Genomic DNA, 23,752 nt, shown 5'->3' with positions numbered 1-23,752 from the left:
TCCCTACAAGAACTCACCATTATTAACTTACCTAGCTACTAGCTGGCTGCAAATGTATACGTACACATTTTTTAAATATTTTATTTATATGCTACTTACCCGGGACATATATAATATATCAAAATTTCAATTTATAATTTAAATAAATAAGATAAATTGTTTAAAATTCAAATGGGTAATTTTATAGAAATATTAATATCCTATTAATTATTTCTGAAATACATTTTAAAAATTAAAAACAAAAAATAAAAAATAGAGAAATCCTAAATTTCCCAATTGAGACTAATAATTAAGGTTAGGAGTAAAAATAAAGATAATATTTTTCCTCCCCCTCTTAATATCGGTAGTCTCTATCTTTTTTAAGATTTTTGAAGATGAGTACAAAAAATGAAAGCCCTTCTCCCCGAAAAATATAAAAGCTGTTCAGTTTCGATTCTCCAACCTCTTAGAAAGCAAAAATGTCCTTTTCTTTTTTTTCTTTTTTTGTTTTTTTGGATCTTCATGCAGAAATTTTATCTTGGATGTTGATGGTCATACTTGGATTCATAATGTATATATGCAAGTTTACTTTTTTTATTACATCATATGATGTCATCATCTCCACCACGTGGATATTCACAAACCACCCTATCATAATTCTTTATAGATAACCCTAATTTAGATTTAATAGCACAACTCAATAGAGGACAACTATACCTTATACAATTTATCCTTTTCAACTTAGATGCAATGAGGTGACAAGGTGATTATTTTTTATTTAGTTTTATTTTTATTAAAAAAATAACTAAAACTAATTTTTTTAAATTGATTCAAATTAATTCGTTTTAGTCATTTAAAAGAAAAAACTGGTTTAAAAAACAAAAAAAAAGAGAAATCCTAAATTTTCCAATTGAGACTAATAATTAAGGTTAGGAGTAAAAATAAAGATAACCTTTTTCCTTCTTCTTCTTTTAATATTGGTAGAGTCTCTATCTTTTTTAAGATTTTTAAAGATGAGTACAAAAAATGAAAGCCCTTCTCCGCGAAAAATAAAAAAGCAGTTCAGTTTCGATTCTCCAACCTCTTAGAGCAAAAATGTCCTTTTCTTCTTTTTGTTTTTTGTTTTTTGTTTTTTTGGATCTTCATGCAGGAATTTTATCTTGGATGTTGATGGTCATACTTGGATTCATAATGTATATATGCAAGTTTACTTTTTTTATTACATCATATGATGTCATCATCTCCACCACGTGGATATTCACAAACCACCCTATCATAATTCTTTATAGATAACCCTAATTTAGATTTAATAGCACAACTCAATAGAGGACAACTATACCTTATACAATTTATCCTTTTCAACTTAGATGCAATGAGGTGACAAGGTGATTATTTTTTATTTAGTTTTATTTTTATTAAAAAAATAACTAAAACTAGTTTTTTTAAATTGATTCAAATTGACTAATTTTAGTTCCTTTTAGTCATTTAAAAGAAAAAACTGGTTCAAACTATTTTAGTTCTTTTTTTTTATTTAACTTGATTTTTTTCTAATTTAACTCTATTTACATTGGATTTGATTTTTTTAGTTTTTTTAATTTAATTGATTTTTCTATTTTTTGCTCACTCCTATAACGTGCTCTTGAAAAATTCATCCACCACATAAATTAAACCCAAGAATCCATCCGTTACAAACTACCTCAGTAGCTCATATGAATAGCTAAATTTTAATTAAAATGAAATCTTTAAAATAAATAAATTTAAAAGGAAACAATTCATAATGAAGTTAGATATGATTTATAAATTGAGTTGTTTGGTTAACATTTTACCGCCTATCATGCCTTGTTTTCATCACAGCTAAAATTGCATTTTATAAAAATTAATTTATTTTTATTTAAAATTATTTTTTTACATATAAATTTTTAAATCATGATATTAAAAATATTTTTTTAAAAAAATATATTATTTTAATACATTTTCCAACAAAAATCATTTTAAAAAACAATTACTACCACCCTCACCCTCCCGAAATAAAACACCAAAAACCTCCATTTATAGAGCATTTATTAAGTCGTACATGTTTTTGAAATGTGTGGAAATAAATGCAAAATTAGTTGAGATTAATGAAAAAGCTATTGATATATTTGACTTTGCTTTGTTGTATTGTTTAGCTGTTCGAGCAAAGTAGGGTGAAAAATTGAAATCTGATAGCAACTGAAGATTACCTTTTCGTGCTCAAATGTTGAATGCCGAGGAAGCTACTTCTCATTAAAGCTAATTTAAGTTACAGACTTTACATGCAAAATTACAAGACTTTACACAATTTACCCACCTAGGCAAACAATATTTGTCGCAGCAGAAAAGGTTATGCTGACTCTAGATTCAGGCATCATTCAACGTTAGCATATCAAGCTGGATTGCACCTGAGACGATTAGACAGTGGCTCTTCCTGACAGACACCAATCTCAAAAGAATGCTGTATTATGTGCACAAATAAGACTGCAGGTGTTCCAATCCTTCAGGCAAGCAAACTCATGCTCGCAAGACCAGGCTGAGGTGTCGGAGGTTTAATCAATGACCTCAATGAATCCATGATGCTGGCGAAGGAAGGTCGTTTCCATGGTTCACTGCAGGAAACCATTTGTATAAATAAAAAACAATGGGGGTGAAAATAGCGTGTACAACTAACTGAAAAGGGTTGCAACTTACTTCGCCCAGCACGCTTCTATTAAAGCAGCCACATGAGGATTCAAATCCCGTGGAATCTCAAGCCTTTTGCCCTTGAAACCAACAGCTGCCACAACCTATAAGATAGTATCCATATCCATAATCTATATCTTGTAATCGATTTCAAACAATGTATTGTCACCAGTGATTGCAAAAACACAATGTAACAAGTAACCGAACTTGCATCAGCCATGAAAAAGAAAAGACAAGGATGAACACAGGCATAATAAAATCATCCCACATAAAAGTGCTGGAGTATGTGAATGAGACAGCAGAACTGGCGGCCACCACAATAACCAAAATGAGGGTATATTTTGCAACACTTAAATAAAATGAAAAAACTTCAATAACCACACACATGCAGTAGTCTGGCTCCTAAATAAGCTCGAAAAGCTTTAATAAAAGCACACAAACAGCTTCTACACCCCTCAAGCAATAGAACTGGCCCTATTTTAGCCCATTACTGCAGCCTGGAGGTGGACACCTTAAAAATAGGTCGTGTGCCCATTTATGATGAACACATAACTTCAGCTAAATGCGTGGAACGTGAAGGGAAAGGCATCTATTTTGTATGGGATGTCTAGGCATAAAAGCTAGCGTCAGAAAGCAACTTTCCAACTGAGGACCTTGAGGAAGGATAAAACACAATGTGGGTCCGATAAATTAGAGAGGCCTAAACTGGCGGGTGTCTTTTTTATAGTTTCAACTGACTTGTTATTAATGCAGACATCTACTAATGGGATATTGTCTCATTTAATAATATTCTGAGTATCCATTTCCAATATCTTTCTTAATCCTAATTGCAATAATCAGTTAAATTGCCAACATGGGATAATCTGCCCATTCAAATTCTATCATTTCCCAATCAAAAATCAAACTATCATAACACAAACCTGTGCTGCATTTAAATTGCTCCAAGGTTGCTGCAATGTTGCTAGCTCCCACAAGATTACACCAAAGCTGTATACGTCAGACTTCTCATTTGAAAGTTCATCACGGAGAACTTCAGGTGCCATCCACTCAGGCTAATAAATTGGAAAAGGTGTTGTTAAGCACATATTTTAATAAAGAGTGTCCCATGCCACCTTAAAACAAAGATCCAGTCATGTTGTTGCTGTTAAGTTTTACTGCACTTACAGTCCCTGCTGCTGACTTTGATGAAAGAAATGTGTTTGCTTTGAAACGAGAAAGCCCAAAATCACAAACCTGAATAGATCAGACAAAGCATGCAAAAGGGAAAGACATGTAACAAAGTAATAGAAGTACTTGATAACAAAAATGAAATCTTAACAGAAACGAAAAAAGAAATAAAACAACATTTGGAGGCCACAGAACACACCCTGGTACACAAAGCAATTCCTACAAAAGAAAACAAAAGATGCCAAGCAAATTTTCCTTCATAAACCTGCTCGCTTGTTAACAGAATCACATATCCTTCTAACTGAGGCATAAATAATATCACATTAATCTATACATCTACTATCTCTTCACTGTGCTGAAATTCGCAACTTCATCATGCAGTATGACATCAACACTCACGTTGAATTGGAACTTGACAATAAAAAATTTCACAAAGCATTGCCAATGTGATGCATCATACAAGCAAGAAAAATGACTATCCTGAACAGGCTAGCTTTCATCCATGAGACAACCCAGAAATACTCAAAGCAAAACCATAGCAAGCAACAATACCAGGACATGATAGCATCTAACCATGTAGGGAAAAAGATAACAAGCCCTGTGAATTACCTAGATCCAGTTGTTTAACAGTATATTATTCAAAGCCTACCAAGGCTTCATATATTACAAATTAAATTCATGATTGAAAAAGGCAACAGAGTTTAATTATGTTTCCCTCCTCTCTAATCATAAAATGGGAAATTGGCAGTCTTTCTCCTACATGCAAGGATTTATCAGCCTTACCTTCACTGTATATTTTTTGTCAACCAAAAGATTAGGAGATTTTAGATCTCTATGGACAATGGGGGGATTACGCTTGTGAAGATAATTCATACCCTTTGCCTGTGAACAACAATGAAAACTCAATTAGCTATCCCAGACAAGGAGACGATATTGATATTGAATGCCCATAACGAGTTTAAATATAGAAAAGGAAGAGATTACAGAAAACATGAAGTTTTCACATGCATACCACATCATAAGCCATATTCAACCGACGCCTTTCATCCAGCACCTCTCTTGCACCTGACTTGTGCAAAAGCCTATACAAGCTACCCCTGCAGTGCAAAAAAAAATATTTAGTTGGTTTAACTTCAACAGCGATAAGATTTACATTCAAATAATTGAAGCAGACAACGGTTTTAATCTATAGAGACCACGTTATACAAGAAATAGGAGGGCAGTTTCTAAGAAATAACAGGACCTTGATAAATATTCGGTCACTATGGATAAGTTTGGCGGTTGAGTAACTGCACCCATAAAAAGAACAATATTTGGATGCCGCAAGCGTTTCATTATTGCAACCTGAACAAAAGATATGAAGCTTCACATATCAAATACAAACGAAGAAATAGAAGAAAAAAAATTCTTGAGCTTAGTGCACATCACACTCAATTCTAGATGAAACACACCTCCCTCAGAAATTCCTTGAAGCGTTCAGCATGAAAGTCTTGCTCCATGAGAATTTTCACAGCAACATCCTGCAATTACCACATATATTCAAAATGTTGTGCAATTGATTGGATCATAGAATATTAGTTTAAAATAAACCTCAAGAAAATTCAATTAATGGAGAAGGCAAACAACATTTAAATGTCCGCTAAAAAATGACTATATATATATATATATATATATGCATCCTTCTATTTTCAAATGCAAGAATGACAGCAATACCGCATGAGATGAGTACAGATAAAAAAGAAAAATTGGAACAAGATAAAGGACAGGCTTTTCTTGGCAATATAAAAATGCAAAAATATTGGGTGATAAAAAATGCATCATAGGTATGTTGATTGCAGTCCCAGCAAGAACTTGAGGGCTGCAATATTGCTTGAACATAACACCATAGCTGCACCCCATAGAACTATCTGATCAGGTGAATGTTATAGTCCTTCGGATGCTATGTTGAGATAAAAGGCAAGCAAATAATAAAATTCAACTTGTTTTCCTTTTTAATTTGGATTTTACCGAAATTAAACATTGTCCCATACAGCTTAAGTTTCCATATTCCTTCAGATTCTATCAAGCGGTCAGGCAAATAACCATTCTTAAAATCTCCACCCCAAATAAATATAAACATATCCTACACTAACCTATCATGGATTGTTATCAACATTCAGAAACCAGAGAAGAAATCAGAGTGCAAAACATGTCTTCACCATTTCTATCGTGATTCAACTGCATAAACAAATACGAAAAGCTTACCGAGCCATGCCAGTCAGCACGATGGACAGTTCCAAAAGAACCTGAAAATACACCCATTCACAAAATAAGTGCAGTCTCCCCAAGAAAATCAGGGCCAATAGCATAATGGCATGAAAGAAGCATGGGTGCTATGCTAATATACCATGATCATGTTTTTTTATTCCAAGTCTATCAAGAAAAGTACCTGCTCCAATTCTCTCTTTTAAAACAAGATCATTCCATGGAATATCCGAATCCTCCGCATCAAGTGGAAGTTCTTTACTTCTTTTACCAGAAAGCAGTTGACTACCTTCAGAAAACATGGAATCTTTACTGGCATCAACTCTTTGATCAGAAAATGATATAAGTGGCTGTGCATCTCTATGCATAACTGGTGGGATTTTCTTTAATGGGATTGGATCTCTGACCACATTCATTGATTGTTTATCATTCTGGGAAGGATTGTACGATTTAAAAAGTTGACTGTTTCTATCTTGGCCACTTATCCGACTAACTTTCAGTGGCAGAGGTAACTGAGAAATTTCATTGCTGTTGCTTGGGAGTTGCACATGGTTACTTATTTCCGAGTCTGTCCTGTCAGTTTTTTTAGGATACATGGAAAATCCAGGAGCTTCACCATCATGAACAGTACCTGCATTTACAGCAGTCAATAGCAATAGAAACTTAGCATTTTCTTCTCGATTTTACATGGAAAGCTAATGGATGCAAAAGCCCGATTTTACACTTTGGATTCGATAGAAAGCAGAAACATCAAAATCAAATTCCAGTTTCGCATGGGAATTCAATAATTAGACATAAATACTACTAGCAACGCTTAGTAAATTTGATGGTCAGCATATCATACATCACATACGGGTAATGGAAATAAGGAAATCAAAATGAATATGTACATGATTGTAATTGGATTGGAAAAGAACCGAAAAAGACAAGAACTAATGGCAATAATATGGAAATATAAAATGCACACAAACCACATCAACATGACCTGTTTATTATGCTCATATGACAAGCACATGGTTAGCAGACTTTAAAAAGGTGCAATTCACTAAATTAGAAATTATCAATCTATATTAAACTTAAAAATGAGATGAGCTTCTGGCTAAGTTCGTAACAAATTAACCATAAAGATAATACTCCACCTCAGCAACTACCATCTAAAGTTAAACGTAATTCTTGAACCAAAATTAGAAAAGGCATATAAGCACAGGAAAAACCATTACGTCAAAAGTAGAGATAGATGGTTTTTTGTACTTTATGTGCCTTCTCTTAATAATTGCACGGAATAATTTGTTCAGTAATTATCTCTACTTTGACCAACTTTTACAATTTACCCTTACAAAATTTTCCAGCTAACCAAACCATTAACTTATTTTTATACTCTTATCATACCCAAACTAAATTATTCAAAGCAAAACACCCGTTTGTTTAAACACATATTAACACTGATGAAGTACTTAAGTTATCATGCTAAAGAGTTAAAAAAGAAAACCTAATTTAACAAAGGAGGTCTCTTAAATACACATAAGAAGTCAACATGGCTTCCTATCCTTCCAAAAGTGACTGGATTACCACCAAGATCAAGGCTTTTTCTCCAAAATCAATTATGAGAAGAGAAAAGGTTATTATACCACACAACCGTCTGCTTGGTCTTTTGTTATCAAAGTTACAAAGAAGCTAAAGCATGCAGATTAGAACCATCAAATAAGTCTCATGTGATGCGGAGAATAGCAAGGATAGAAATTGGTTCTCAAACTCTAAGGTGAGGGCTCTAACACAGTAGAGAAAGAAAGAAAATTTCTGATATTTTATTAAAAATCTAAATCTTTTATAGAAAAGAATTCCTCATTAAAACTTACCTAATTAATTGAATCCATTTATCATTAAGATTCTTAAAAAGTAAAATACTAATTAAATTACAAATTCTAAGCTAGATAGAAAACAAATAATTAAAATCCAAAATTAACTAGGAAAATAATTAAAACAACTTCAAGCTTTATATCGCATGCTTATGTATTTTTTCACATACTCTTTTCAAGATTGGACTTGTCTATTTGGTTCATAAATGTAGTTGCGACACGCTTCTCACCAATCCTTCTACTCGCAAAAGACTCATTGAGTTATCTCTAAACTTTGGATACAAAGGTTGATCATCATAGAAATAATAAATGTATGACATGTTAAAAGTTCTGGAAATACTCCTATTATTAGGTAAATCAATAACATAAACATTGTCACTAATCTTTGTCAAGACGGTGTAAAGACCATATTTATTCTGTTGTTGTTTGCTATACGATCCCACTGGAAATATCTTGTTGTGAAAGAACACCATCACCTTATTTCCTTCCTTAAACACTTCAGCTAGGCAGTGTATATCAACAACTTCCTTATATTTGGTATTAGTCTTCATCAACTTCTACTTCACATCCTCCATAGTAGCTTGCGCATTCATAGTCATCTTCTTCGTAGCCACATTAAACCTAACACCCTTATGAATTGGCATCGGATCTAGCAAATACTGAGAACAATGTAGATATACAATTTGTTATTTACCTGTGGCACTATGCCTAGCACTGTTATTTGAAATTTTGCTTGTGCAAGGGCATAATCTCATTGTTTCAGCTTGTCACTGCAAATGCTCTTTAACAAGTTTTCAAGTGTTCAATTCAGTGGTCTCTATATCTATCCATGGATTTGTCCTACTGAACTGTAATGAAGAATCATACATTTTCCATAGCATATGCCAAAAGTGACTGAGAAACTTACTGTCCATATCAAGATGGTCTTCAACAACCATGTAAATGAACCACCACTCGGAAGAAAAGTAAGCAATAGCAGACACATCATTCATTTTTTTACAAGGAATAAAATGTGTCATGCGTCATCTTTGAGAACCTGTTAACTACAACAAATACAAAATCCATCCCTTTGTGCACGAGGCAATCCAAGTACAAAATCCATAGACAAGTCCTTCCATATGTATTTAAGAATAATTAGAGGCTATATATATATATAGAATTGTATTCTATACTTGGTTCATTTGCAGTTTGACAAATATAATATTTTTGCATAAACTTACCAATATCCCATTTCAAGTGAGGCTAACAATATCATCACGGACAACATTAGTAGTCTTCTGTCACCTCAAGTGACAATCAAAACTTTCCATGCAAATCCTGAATCACTTTCTCCTGTAATGAAGACCGGGGAATGCAAAGTTGATTACCTTTCATCAGAAATCCATCATTAATGTGAAAGTAATCAGTAGGCAATTTTTAACACTTCTTCCATACCTCACTGAAATCCTCATCACACTCGTACAAACTCTTTCAAATAGTTGAATCCAGTGATCCCTTAAGAGTAACCAGCAAAGTTGTTCTTCTACTCAAAGCATTAACAACTTTATTTTGAACCCCAACCTCATGCACAATTCTAATTGGAAACCATTAAAGGTTAGCAACCCATCTTGCATACATGTCATCACTTATTCTTCTCTAATTATGTAAAAATCCCAACGCCTCATGGTTAGAATACAACATAGACTCTTTACCAATCAGTTAATGCTCTCACTTCATAAGAGTTTAAAAAAATAGCATAGAACCCTTTGTTGCATGTGGACTGCTTCAACCTGGCATCACTAAACTTCTCACCAAAAAATGTCATGGTTCTCTTCTCTTAGGATAGAACTCTTCACCAATCTCAACACCACAAGCATTGCATTTTACCTCAAACAGTTTATCAAAATTTGGAGGTGCTAAAACCTTAGTTTTTCTTTGATTAAAGCAAAGTTCTTTTCTGCCTCTTCTCCCCTAATCAAATTTCCTTTTCTTCATGCAATCAGTAATGGGTCTCGTAATATTACTAAAATCTCTAATGAAACACCAATAAAAAGTAGTTAACTTATGGAAACTACAAGCCTCATTATCTGTGTTAGGGGGGTTGGCCTGGACCTTCTCATCATTAGCATGTATATCATCTGAACTAACAATAAAGCCTAAAAGCAGTAGCATATCAATCATAAAACTACACTTCTTCATATTCACATATAATTTGTTTTCTAGCAGCACTTAAAGCACCTTCCTCAAGTGTCCAACGTGATTAATCTCAGATCTACTATAAATCAAGATATCATCAAAATAAACAACCATAAACTTATCGTAGAAAAAATATATCACCCTTACAAAAATGCTTGGCGCATAAGATAGCCCAAAAGGCACAACCAACCACTCGTGCAATCCCTCTTTTGTCTTGAAAGTTGTCTTTCACTTGTCACCTAACCGAATCCGAATTTGAGGGTAACTGCTCCTCAAGTCAATCTTTGTAAAGATTGATGCCTTATGTATCTAATCAAGCATGTCATCTAACCGAGGATTAGAAACTTGTATCCCAAGGTTATTTGTTAATGGCGCAATTGTCCACACAAATGCCAATTGCCATCCTTCTTTGGAGTTAACAATGCTGAAAATGCATAAGAACTTACTCTTTTGAATCTGACCATTTCTCAACAGCTCTTCTACCTTCTTTAATATCTCACCCTCTTTAGGGCTCATTCAGTAATGTGGAAGACTTAAAGGCTCGCTCCCGGCACCAAATTAATATGATGTTGAATGTCTCTCATCAATGGCAACCCATCAGGCAATTCATCAGGTAGAATCTCTTTAAAATCAGCAAATAAAGGCTTAATTGTTTCAAGAATGTTTGTACATTTTTTTTTGGTATGTTCATCCACTAATGTCTTCACAACCAATGCATGAATTTGCCTAATTTTCCATACCCCTGCTTGCATCTCAAGTCCTGAACTAGTTATGGTAAGAAAGTCTTCCCCTCTACTTTAAAAGCTTTAGGGTTGGATTATCCCTTCAAAGACACAAGAGTATAACTCAACACCATTCTTTCTAATTTTATACAAATTATATCTACCCAGGTGTTTAGCATCCACATCATATTGTCAAGGCCCGCCAAAAATCAAACTACAAGCATCCATATTTTCCTCATCACAATACATTTCATCCTTATACTTCCCAGTGGAAAAAGGTACTCTACATCATTGGTTTACCTTTATCTCTCTTACTAACTTAATTCATCCAATCTTGTAAAGTTCAAGATGAGGTTCTTGTGGTAATTTCAATTTATTAACAATATATTTATCAATAATATTTTCACAGCTTTCATTATAGATAATTAAGTCAAACAGGTTTTTATTTATAGTGCAACGGTTATGAAATAATTTGTTTCGCTGCAACAACCTTTAGTGTTAGCGGCATCTTTCTAACCACATAGGTTTGTCTCTCATCATCATTCTTATAAAAATCTTCTTTGTCATACCCATCAAGTTCACACAGCTCACCCTTATCATTAGAGGGTTCTAGCTTATACTGCCTTTTAATTAGATCGACCGATTTCTCTCCTACAATCACTAGAACAGTGTCCTGGTTCTCCATATTTAAAGCACTTGGCTATCATTGGCATGGCATAGGGTTTATTCAATTTGATTGTTTCAACTTGTTCACTATCTCTTTAGAGTTGGCTTGCTACCTTCCCCTTATCAGGAGGACCGAATCCACTTATCTCATTATATGTTCTCCTAGAAGGATTGGACCTATCAAATCTTTCACTACTACCAACCTTCTCTTTCATTAGCATCTCAACCCCTTTAACGTCATAATACTTACATTTGAGAGCGTAAACATCCATACTCTGATCTTGTCTTGGATTGTTACTTTAAATCTTTGATAAACCTTGCAACCTGCTGATGCTCTATCTCTTGGAGTTTGTTATGTTCTGCCAAACTTTGAAATTCAATGGTATACCCAACAACAAATTTATTATCTTGTCAATAATCCTAATATCGCTAAAACAAATATTGTTTATAGTCAGGAGAAAGGAATCTCTCATGCAATAATCGCTTCATGTACATCCATGACATAATAGGTTGTCTCCCTTCTCTTAACCATGTATCTGTTTGACGTTTCCACTAGGAAGAAACTCCACCCTTTAGGTTATATGCAACCAATTCCACCATCTTCTCTTCCAAGAAACTAAAGTACTCTTTAACCCCATCACATTCAGCGATCTAATCATGGAATTCTTCTATATCCAAATCTCTATAGAATGTTGTAATTTCTATCTTGATGCGAAAATCATGTGTTTGTTATCATGGTCTATCTCATCAAATTCGTCTCCACCAACACCATCCACATGGACAATTGGTTGTCTAGGTGGAATTTCAAGAATAGGACCAGGGTTAGGCCTGCCTTAAAGTAAGTCTCCAGACAAGTTCCTCTCTTCCTCACGATTCTTGGTTGTGTTACCCATTACCCAAGTTAGATCTACTATGGTTTGCTCCAAATGATCACACGCCCCAGAGGGCCTCCACTCATGCATTGCCTAGTGGGTTGTTATCATCTTCATCCATCAAAGAGGCCAACCTACTATGATACCAATTGACGAGGCAAATATCAGGATAGAAACTAGAGTTCTGAAGCTCAAAGGTTATAGAGCTAACACTATAGAGAAATATAGAAAATCTTTAATATTTTATCAAAAGTTTAAATAGTTTGAATCTCGAAATAAACTAGATATACCTATTTATATTAATCCTAAAATTCTTTATAGAAAAAAATTCATAATTAAAACTTACCAAATTAATTCAATACATTTGGCATTAGGATTCTTCAATAATAAAATACTAATTAAATTATAAGTCATAAGCTACGTAGTAAACAAATAATTAAAACCCAAAATTAACTAGGAAAATAATTAAAACAATTTGAAGCTTCATATAAAAAGCTTCTGAGTTTCTTCATGAACTTCTTTTCAAAACCAGTCTTGTCTATCTGCTTCATAAATGTAGTTGCAACAATTTCCATAAAGCTAAAAAACTAAAACTCTTGAATTGTAAAGCAATGAGCATATGAAACGTGTGCCAGGGAGTCTATGCATGATGGGATATATAAAATTAATTTAGGAATGTCTACAGTAAATGTCATTGCAACAATTTCCACAAAGCTAAAAAACTAAAACTCTTGGATTGTAAAGCAATAAGCATATGAAACGTATGTCAGGGAGTCTATGCATGATGGGATATATAAAATTAATTTAGGAATGTCTATAGTAATGTAGGTCATCAAAAGGTAATCCATCCAATACATTTAAGTACTTTAATGAACGAATAATTGAACAATTTTTGGTTTGATAAGTACAAGTATTCTACCAGAGAAATTATGAGATGAACATGTTCACAACTAAGGACCAATCAATTGTGGAAGGATATATCATCTTATTTGACAACATCATCAACTTTAAAATAAACAAACAATAACTACGGCTTTAAGATAAAAGAAAGATTTTTTTTATTCAAAGGAAAGACAAAAATGATTGTGTCCTCACATGGTTGGTTCACAGTCTCACTTGTAAACTAGGTACAATTAATAATTTCTGCATTGGTTAGGGGGGGAACCTTTATACGGGTTTTTATGCATTTGAATTGCCTCATGCATAGACACAATGCTCTAAAGCAAATCTATCAACCAATACCAAGCTTTAGCAGCAAAACAAAGAAATTAGCAATAACAATATATAAGAATCTAAGTAGTGAATTCTTATAAAACGATCGCTTTGGGCAATTAATTAAAGCTTGCAATGAAGGGCATATGACATGAGAAATTGGCAAACACATATGATACCCTCGTCAATGCAAGCAGATAATAAAAATTGCATGTTGAAGCCAAATAAAGAAATCCAGGGACAAGTCGAAAAAAGATGGACTTGTGTAGTTTATACAGCTTCTTTTTAAAATATTTACCTGTTGACGCATCATCAAATACAAGATTAAGTGATTGGCAGTCCATGAAATATTGTTTGGCCAATTGCCTGAAATCAACAGTACTTTCAGTTGATTTGATTCGAGGAAAGCGCAATGGTGAAGAAATTGAGATGGAAGAAGGACCATTAAGAAAGGAATCAGGCTCGCATAAAAAACCAGGCCTCCCAATTAAGTCAACTAGATACTCCCTGAAATGAATTAAACATAATTTGTCAAATGTTGCTTGCAACTTGCAGCTGTAAGTATGAAACATGCAGTTGCCCAAGTCCCACGCCCAAAAAGATCATGATTGCATCATTAAAAGAATGATCCAATTGATGCACCCGAAGGAAGAAGGAGAACCCAAAAAACCCAGAGCAATCAACCGGCAATTTAGTATTTATTGATATAAAAAATTTTGTTTACCTTTACACAAGATATTGATTACAATGAATTTGTATGCAGTGTTTCTACTTTGTTAATCTTAAAATGAATTTCTCCGGTGTTCTTAACATGTAACAAGGAATGAGCAGTTGAACCGATCCCAAAAACAAGGAGGTTGTGTTCACAAGAATGCAAAGGAAAAATCTAAAATGATGAGAGAATGTCAATAACTCATAATTAACCAGGATTAATTTAGCTTTCCATTTAAACCAACTCACTAAGTTGGATAAATTGTTGAATTGGAATACATCATAAGAAAAAGACACCAAAATCTGGCAAAAAGGAAAAAATAAAAACCTGTCAAACCCGAACTGAACAAGACAGGAGGAACCATCATCCCTTTTACAATATTTGCAGCCCTTTGCAATTCGACATGGTAAATCAATGGTGTCAGCTAACACCTGCACAAATCATACAAGTTTCCGTCAGTCCCTTTCTGCTACCAAGAAAAAATTACAAAAAATAGTTCACAATCAGGAATCTTTAGCCAGACTGTTAAGAAACATGCATTATACTTGAGATGAATATTAAAACACAGCAACTCACATAAAAGTTGCAAATAATAACCTTGTTAACTGTTGAAACCAAAAACAGAAATCAGTGCATGAAAATATGAAAGATCTTACCTTGAATAGTAAAGATCTATGTCTACAAAGACCAATGGATAGGCTGCCTATTGGAACCACAATAGATTCTAAGCAATCTTTTAGATTATCACTGCATTCCTTCCAGATGGAAATGAACTCATCTTCTCCTCTGCAGGCTGGCCCCCTTATGATAGCAATAAAAATGTGATGAACAAAGTATTATTTAAAAAGCTACCTCCTAGATTTTCGCACAATTAAAGACTAGAACTCACCCCATCCGGTTGCAAACAAGTCTTGCCAGCTGATCAACTACCTCTTTTGTTGTTATAGAGCTACAAGAGATGCCATGGACCCTATTTTGGAGTTCCTTTAAGTTCGGATCGCTACGTCGATCAATCAAAACCACTTCCATTGAAGAATCAGCATTGGGATCCACAGACTTCAGTGATTCAATTGATGGAATACGACCATTATCTTGCAAATCAGTGCACACAGTCCACACATATGGATCCATTCCGTGAATTAGGTAAAATCCATCGGGAATTTTGTTGAAGTATGATAAGCAACCATTCACCTGATATGCATTATACTATTAACGAGCATCTTTTCACAGTGAATGCCAATAATCAAGGTTTATTATTTTGTAATAGGAGGAACCAAATAAAAAGTGGAACTATGAATATTTGATCTTTCCCTTTACTAAACTAAAATGAACTAGCATGCATGATATTATTAGGCTAGGATAGAGACAACGATGCCAGAGTTTTGATCCACCAAAAGCAAAAGCTAGAAGAAACTACTTGGAAGACAGTTAGACAACGGTTGTCTACTCAGCTCCTGCAAGCTTAATGTGAAGTTCGCTTCCATGTCACAAGTTCAATCTAAAGGTACAGATTGAGAAGTATCAGTAAAACTAAATGAGAGCAATGCCATGCAATCATCCACCAAGAGCAACAGGGATGATGAAGAAAGTTATTTGCAGCAGGGCTAATTACGAGAAAGGAATTTTGATTTAGCTTAACGATGTACAACCACTGAACTTTAAGCTTTTTGTCATGAGCAAACCAAAAAATGATAAACTTAATCCTTCCCCAAATTATCTCAAACAACACATCTCGTCTTCCATGTTATTGGTTCATTTTCATTGCATGATCATTTAGAATAGATTTCAAACATTATTTATCGACTAAATTAATTTTCCCTCATCTCCCTAGCTATCTAAGAGTTCAACGTTTCTATATCTCACTCATACATTACTCTCATCAGGCAATAAAGTAGCAAGCATACCCAAAATCGATGAGACAAGGCCTCTGGCGAGTTAGAGGTAGAGGAGCGCAAGGCTGATTCATCCGGAACTGGATCCAAAAAATGGGGATCGTCAGCACAGGTGGCCTCGGACGACAATCTCAAAGCCAGAGCCAGCTGTAACTGATAACTTTCCTCAGTTTGCTGCGCCCAACTCTTCCCTGACGATCCATTATTAGCAGATACATCCACGGGAGGTCTGGCCGCCGGCCTCACAAAATTCCCATCCTCGTACCCATACGCCTGATCAATCTCATTTCCTCCGCCCGTTGACAGTGTCGTCGGCGGGTAATACTCTCCCGATAGCGAACTCTCTCCGAAACTACTCCCGCTCGATTGCCTTTGTAACCCGATCGCTGCAGAGGATGGATACAGACCAATTCGATTACTGTTTCCTTGCTGTTGATTTGCTATTGCTCTATGATCCGACTCCCAATCCACGAAGCTTCTCTCTTGCTTTATTGTTAGTTTGTTGTTTTTCGAGTCACCTGAGAGAGACGACTCGTAGTATGCTGCCGCTGCTTGCTGTTGCTCTTCTGCCTGCTGGCTAAGGAGGGTGTAGTTGGATCTTCGACCGGGCATTTCCATGGAGAAATTTTTTTCTTCTTTTCTTTAGAGGTTAAAAAAAGAGTAAAACCGCCATCTTTAGATAGATAGAGAGAGAGAGAGAGACTGACTTCAAGGTCTGGTACAGGTGAATTGAACCTGAATTGTTTTTCTTTTCCTTTTTTTTTTTTTGCAATTTTTCTCTCTCTAGAATTCCGTTGTCGGAGAGAGAAAGGAAAGCGGTGCGATTTATTTGGTGGTGTGATCGTAATATGCTTTGGGTTTTTTAATTATTTTTTTTTCCCTTCATGGGTGAGAAGTTAATTGTTTTTATTAGTATCGTTTAATTTAGGGGAAATCTCATATCAGTCCACCCCATTAACGATTTTCTCAATTACATCCCACATTGGGTCCTTCTTTTGAAATAACAGGAGATATCGTTAAATTATGCACATGCTAGTCATGTGCTCTCTCGGGTTTTGCATGTGAAATTACCATGCAATTACTTTCAATTTTAGAAGGGCAAATTAAGACATATGTATTCTTTTCTATGTTTAAAATTTTAAAAAAAACACATCATCGAGAAATACGTGACTAGCTTCATATGCAATGTTTAATGTTTTCAAAGGTATTTGATTGTGTTACAACACTTGTTTTTTAAATTGTTTTTTTATTGTATTAAAATAATATATTTTTTTATATTAACACAATAAAACGATTTAAAAATATAAAAAAATAATTTTATATAAAAAATAATTAATTTTAACCAATCTCTATATAAGCCTAAGCCGTACTCTCAGACTGGATCTTAGAAAGAAGAAATACATGGATGTCAAGTCCATTTGATCAAACTGGGAGCTAGGGGATTCAATTGAGAGACTTTATACAGTTAGAGGACTAGTACGAGGGATGGTCTTGTTTTTTTTTTTTTTTTTTTTGGTTGAGGTTTTTACTTTTTGACGGGAGGCTGTTGGAAATTAGAAAAGGGAAGGATAGTTCACATCACACGTTGGCGGAATGTTGATTGGGATTTTGCTGGTTTTCCTTTTTGGTGTCCTCCTTGAGAGGGTAGATAACCTGATTGCACGCGTCACGCTAGTCACTGCTGCAACGTTAATTAGCACGGCCTAAGGCCCGCGGTGTGGGAAAATCACAAAGAAATGGACAGATTTATTATGGATTAAAACAGTAAAATTATTGTCTTCTTTTTCTAAAACAAAATGGTAGGTGGGAATAATTTTTTTTTACGGGATTTATTGTTCGTTTTAGAAATTGATTATGGTGTTCAATTTTAGTTTTTAAAATTATTGTTTTTTTTTTCAAAAACAAATGTTAGATGGGAATAATTGGGTTTTTTGGGGGATTTATTGTTCATTTTATAATTGATTATGGCCGCCTAGGTTATTTTATTTTAGTTTTTTATTATTATCACGTGGTTTTAAAATTATCACATGGCGTGGGAATAATTTATTTTTTCTTTTTATTTGTTTTATGTTCTTTCAATTGATTTTTTATGTGAATTGTTTTATGTTTTTTTAATAATGTTGAAAAAAATAAATCGGGGTGTGATATTTTTTTTATTTGATATAATTCTATATTTCTAGTTTTATTAGAATGTATATTGCAGTTAAAAATATGGTTTCTGAGGCCCACGTGATGCTTCTTCTTTTTGTGCTGCTTTTAGTTTTAAAAAATGTTGAAATTTGGTTACTAAAGATTAAAAAAAAAAAAAAACTAGACCCTAATTTTCACTTGTGGAGCACCCTCCAGTGATTGAAAAATATTGTAGATGGACAGTATTTTGTGCATTCCATTAAAAAAATAGGGTGGATAATAAAAGAAAGCTCGGAGGCCACATTTAGGCAGGCCCGAGCATGCTTGAACCAATCTCCCATGCTTGGGCACGCCGAGCCCTCTTTTTAAAAATAAAAAAAATAGCTCTTTATTTTTATTTTTTTACTGTTTCTTTACATTCAATAACGAGATTCTCTTTAAATAAATTTATTGGAGTATCATTTAAATAATTATTTGATCATGTCATTGAATAACATTATAGCTTTTTATTATAATATTAGTAATTATTTTCTGAATAATTATATATAAATTCAATGTGCAATTGTTTTTAAGAAACATGCCCATGAATATTCACTGCATGTAAAAATACATATTCCTTTTTATTGTTTTATTATTATTTAAAAAAATTATATTCAATTTACATAAAAATTATTGATTCATTATTTTTTATCTATTAAAATTTTATTATTTATGATAAGTTTTTATTTTAAAAAAATTATTTTTATAAAAAAGGATATTTTTTTTTATAAAAGAAGAGGTGAGTAAAAAAAGACAGTTTTGATTAAAGAGATTCATTTTTCCCTTCATGTTTCAAACCATGAGAGCTTTTTTTAATATTTATTTTAATTATCTTTTTTTTATTCATTAAGCCATGTTGTCAATGAAAAAAACATATGTTTCACCCAAAAAAAATATGAATGGGAAAAAAGAATTTAGATTGAAAAATACTTCTTCTCCAAGATTTAAATTATTTTATTTGGTGCAAATATCTATTTTAATGGCTAGATAATTAAATAATAAAAAATAAAAATTCCTTGCATTGCAAGGTCAGATATTTATTTATTAATTAGAATTAAAAATTATATATATATATTCAATTAAAAATTTACATGATACTAAAAAACACAATTTTTTTTTTCAACTTCCATTACCACAACTCAACTTTCATGACCACCACAACTCCACATGCCCGGTCCAAACTACTACTGCCTGCAGAATCCAATCTCGCAGTGCGACTGGCAACTCTTTTGAAAAACTGATTTTTTTGGTGATTTTTTATTATAAAATTATACTCTATCGCGTGCACTGCAGCATGCAATGATGGAACCAGAGGACAGTCACCCCTCTAAAATAATTATTTTTTTCTGGGATATATAATACAAAATAACAACTATACCCTCCTAAAAAAATCACAAACCACACGCACATAGAAACATCTATAAAAAATAAAATAAAATATCGGTGACACTTCCAACTTGCAAATAAAAATTAAATGAATTTTATAAACCAACGAAAAACCACAAAAATAAATCAATCAAGAACATTTAAAATTGCAAGTGTCGACAATTTAATAAATACTCCAGGCAACTACGAAACTGCTATTAGTTTGTATCCTTGTTGGAAAATAAATTATTTAAAATCCTGACATTAAATTCAGAATAATTCACGGGTTTTGTACAATGAAAAAAATATTGAGTGTAAATTCAATACATTAAGAATAAATAGGAAGATTCAAGGAAGAGCGCCAAATCTTTTGTTGTTTTGACTTTCTTTTTCAAATTCTATAAATGTTTATCATCAATATATAAGATCCTTTTATATTTTCGTGTTTAATATATATATTTTTAATTTTTTCACTTGGACATCTTTACTACAGTGATTTTCGTAACTGTCAACATGTAGTTCGTCTTCCTTCTTGTGCTATGTAGACTTTCCTCTTGCAATGAGATGTTATATTAATGTGTGTCTATGTAAAAATAATGAATGGTGCATAATTTTAGTTGTCGAGTTGTCAGGGAAAGTGAATTTTTTTAATTTTAAAAACTTTTTCTTCAGAACCTTAGTTTTTTTCAAAAAAAAAATATTTGGCACTGTAGTTGAATCTATTTTTCAAAGAAAATTTTAAATTATTTTTTAAAATATATCAATTTATTTTTATTTTTATTTTTTATAGTTAATATATTAATATTAAAAATAGAAAAATAATATATTTTCAATTTAAAATATTTTAAAAAACATATATACAAAACACACAGTTAATCAAAAAGTAGATTTCGTTGATCATGTTTTTAAATTGCAAGGTCAAAAATCAATTTTTTAAAAAAATATATAAATAATTTAAAACAAACGAACCATATAAAATGTTCGCTTTTTTTTTTTGTTGACCTAGGACTTTTCCTAAAGAACAAAAAAAAAAGGTGTTTAATAGAGCTTCAAGGTCATCTATAACTATTGAAAATCATAGTTATTAAATTTAGATTGGGAGTTAACCAGTTAAAAAATCGGGTCTAGAGTTTTACAGGTTAATCTATGTTAATTTGTATCAATCTAATTTTTTTTTAAAAATGAATTTTAAATATTTCATATGAAAAAATTCATGTAAATATAGATTATACATACTGAAAATAATAAAGTTTAGAATAATATTTTAAATTTTTTTATTCCACGTTAAAAAGATATTGTGTTGAGCTTTTAAGTTAAAATATCTAAATCAAAAAAAAAAATTCATGTTAAAAAAACATAACTTTTTTATTGTGAATAAAGAATATATATACTAATAGATTTCAAATCTCATATTAAAAAGATATTATGTTATCATTTTATAAGTTAAAGTATTTAAACTATTTTTTTATCTCACATTGAAAAAATATGATTTTTTTATTGGAAACATAGAATATATAAACTAACGGGTTTTAAATCCTATATTAAAAAAATATAATTTTTTTATAGGAACATCGAGTATATATATGAAAGGACTTGAAATCTCATATTAAAAAGATATTTTGTTATTCTTTTAAGTTGAAGTATTTAAACTAGAAGCTTTTTTATCCTACATTAAAAATACATATTTTTTTTTGTGAATATATTGTATATATACTAATAGGTTTCAAATCTCATATTAAAAAAAAAAACTAGGTCTCATCTATGTTCACCAAGGTTGCTTGGGTCATGGGTCGACCCATCAGGTTGCCGAGGTTTGGCTAAGCTATTTTTCCGACTGGTTTTTTATTAAACTCGGATTAGTTCAGTCACCAAGTCGATCGGGTCCCAGATCAACCTGCTAAGCTAAGTCAGGTTTAATAACCCGGATTAGTTCAGTCACCAAGTCGACCGGTCCCAGATCAACCTAACCTGCTAAGCTAAGTCAGGTTTAATAATAATATTTAAAACAAGTAAATTATCAATATAACATATTAAATAGTGTAATTTATTTATTTTTTCCCTCGTGTGGTACTCTAGTATTGTAACAAGTTATTTTGTATTCTACATAAAATAAAAAGAGAGAGTGAAAGTTTAAAGAGGAAAAACAGATAAAAATTTCCTTCAATTGTATATTTTTCATCGAAAGAAAACATACACAAAAAGGGATTTTAGCGTCCAATTTGGCTATCCCGTCGGAGACCCAAAAAAACAATTGAAGACCAGCCATTTTAGTAGCTATTGCTTATGGTTTTCCATTTCGCTCTCCGTCGGAGATGCCTTGAAAGCCATAAAAAATGAAACTTCGAAAAATGAAAATATTGAATTTTAAATATCATAATAGCATCAAATTATTTCAATAGTAAATAATACATGCACTTTACAACAACCACAACTAATGCAACCATAACTGATATTACTAATCAAAGTTCATAGCCATGTACATATTAATAAATGGGCTCTGGACCAGGCTACCGAAATACTTCATCAATTATTTTATCAATTATTTTTTTAAGATGTTTTTTTTATGTTGAAATATATTTAAATAATATTTTTTATGTTTAAAAAATTATTTTTAAGATCAATATATTAAAATAATTTAAAAAATATTTTTTAACAAAAAAATTTATATTTTTTTAAATATAAATTGATTCACGTTTCCAAATATCTTCTAAACATATAAAATGTAATTTAAAAAAAATAGATATTAAAACAAAACTATAAATGTGCTACGTGAATTGTGAGATAATTATAACAATTAAATAATCATTTTACCCGTTATAATAAAAAACAATAAACTAGTTATGGGTAAAATGAGGTTTTTTATGTAGTTTATTTGTTATTATTATATTAATCAGTGATATATTTATCTTTCATGTTTTTACGTAAAATGCAATAGCTTAGATACCCCCGATTTTATGTAAAATGCAATAGCTTAGATACCCCCGAAGAAAAGATAAAAAAAAAACTAAGATTCAGGAAATTTTGGGTTTTTAACACTTTGATTGCACAATGTAATGTTTAATTTTTTTTAAAAATAAAATAAAAAACTAAACATAAATTAAGGGGCGTTTTTATATTTTTGCTAATGTTATTTTTTTATAATCAATTTAGAGAAGGGATAATTTAGTTTTTTAACAGCTAAAACTATAATTAAAATATAACAATAACAAGTGGGAGGTGTTCGCATTTTTTAGGCGTCATGTACAATGTGTTTTAATAATAAAACATTGTCTTTAATAACAATATTGAAAGAGTGTATTTAGATTGTAGCAGCATTTGTGGTTTAAAATGCTTTTTACTTAAAAATATATCAATATAATATATTTTTATTTTTAAAATAATTTTTAATATCAACGTATTAAAACGATAAAAAAACACTAGAAAAAATTTAATTTTAAGCAAAAAAATACTAGAAAAAATTTAATTTTAAGCAAAAAAAATTAAATTTATTTGAAAACACAGGTTAGACCGTATTTCCCAGAAAACTTAAAGTATCATGTCATCCTTTTTCTGGTGATCAGACATGTGCGCATGGAGGAACTACGAGTGGACTCCACTGAATTTTTTTTTGTTTCTTCTCCTTTTCTCTTTCCTCGCTTTGGATTTCATGTTAGCCATTCAAAAAAATCAAATGTGTCCTATTAGTTTGTACTTGCATTGATTTTGAGTTTATTTTATTGCTAATTATGTTTGGTTTTAATACCTTTTAAAGTTAATTTTGTTCTTTAATTTTATCTATTGATATTTTATTTTATTTATTTTTTTATTCAATTTGATTTCTATATTTTTTACCAGTAATCTAGCTTTTTTTTTTTAATTCTCTTCATGAGATTAACCTGTTTTCATTTAATTTTTGCTATGTTATCAAATAGCATTGTTGAGGCATTTTAATAATATTTATAGGATATATTTTCATAATATTGATAAAAGTTTATTTTTTTGATGAGTCATTGTTTATTTATTTTTGTTTTTTTATTGTCACCGG

The 23,752-nt window shown here is 31.9% G+C and overlaps 1 protein-coding gene across 4 annotated transcripts; it reads right to left on the bottom strand.

Annotated features, from left to right (window-relative positions):
* Positions 1-2,202: 2,202 nt before the first annotated feature.
* On the bottom strand, positions 2,203-17,010 carry CTR1 (Protein kinase superfamily protein). Of its 4 annotated transcripts, none has more exons than XM_011020585.1 (16): positions 16,207-17,009; positions 15,192-15,493; positions 14,959-15,103; positions 14,630-14,733; positions 13,889-14,097; positions 6,553-6,718; positions 6,272-6,375; positions 6,088-6,128; positions 5,295-5,363; positions 5,087-5,187; positions 4,856-4,940; positions 4,627-4,725; positions 3,841-3,909; positions 3,597-3,728; positions 2,686-2,780; positions 2,203-2,603 (listed from the first exon to the last, which is right to left on the bottom strand). In XM_011020585.1, exons 1-16 carry the CDS (start codon positions 16,810-16,812, stop codon positions 2,495-2,497), a joined length of 2,436 nt encoding a protein of 811 aa, XP_011018887.1. In that variant the 5' UTR covers positions 16,813-17,009; the 3' UTR covers positions 2,203-2,494. The 4 variants fall into 4 exon arrangements, with proteins under 4 accessions (XP_011018887.1, XP_011018886.1, XP_011018888.1 ...); XM_011020584.1 differs by having other exon boundaries at positions 6,272-6,409; positions 6,566-6,718; XM_011020586.1 differs by having other exon boundaries at positions 6,272-6,401; positions 6,624-6,718.
* Positions 17,011-23,752: the final 6,742 nt, after the last annotated feature.

This window comes from Populus euphratica, unplaced genomic scaffold (assembly GCF_000495115.2).
Source record: "Populus euphratica unplaced genomic scaffold, PopEup_1.0 scaffold46.1, whole genome shotgun sequence".
Taxonomy (NCBI): Eukaryota; Viridiplantae; Streptophyta; class Magnoliopsida; order Malpighiales; family Salicaceae; genus Populus; species Populus euphratica.
The sequence above is the reverse complement of the archived record's forward strand: the minus strand, read 5'-3'. Positions and strand labels throughout refer to the sequence as shown.

Bases quoted from the DNA above. Each gene is read 5' to 3' on its own strand.
- CTR1 (XM_011020583.1), bottom strand. From the start codon at position 16,812: ATGGAAATGCCCGGTCGAAGATCCAACTACACCCTCCTTAGCCAGCAG. The intron at 15,104-15,191 runs GTGAGTTCTAGT...TGCTATCATAAG, and splicing joins CTTGTTTGCAACCGGATGGG to GGGGCCAGCCTGCAGAGGAG. The intron at 5,364-6,087 runs GTAAGCTTTTCG...TGGTAATTGCAG, and splicing joins GTGCTGACTGGCATGGCTCG to GATGTTGCTGTGAAAATTCT.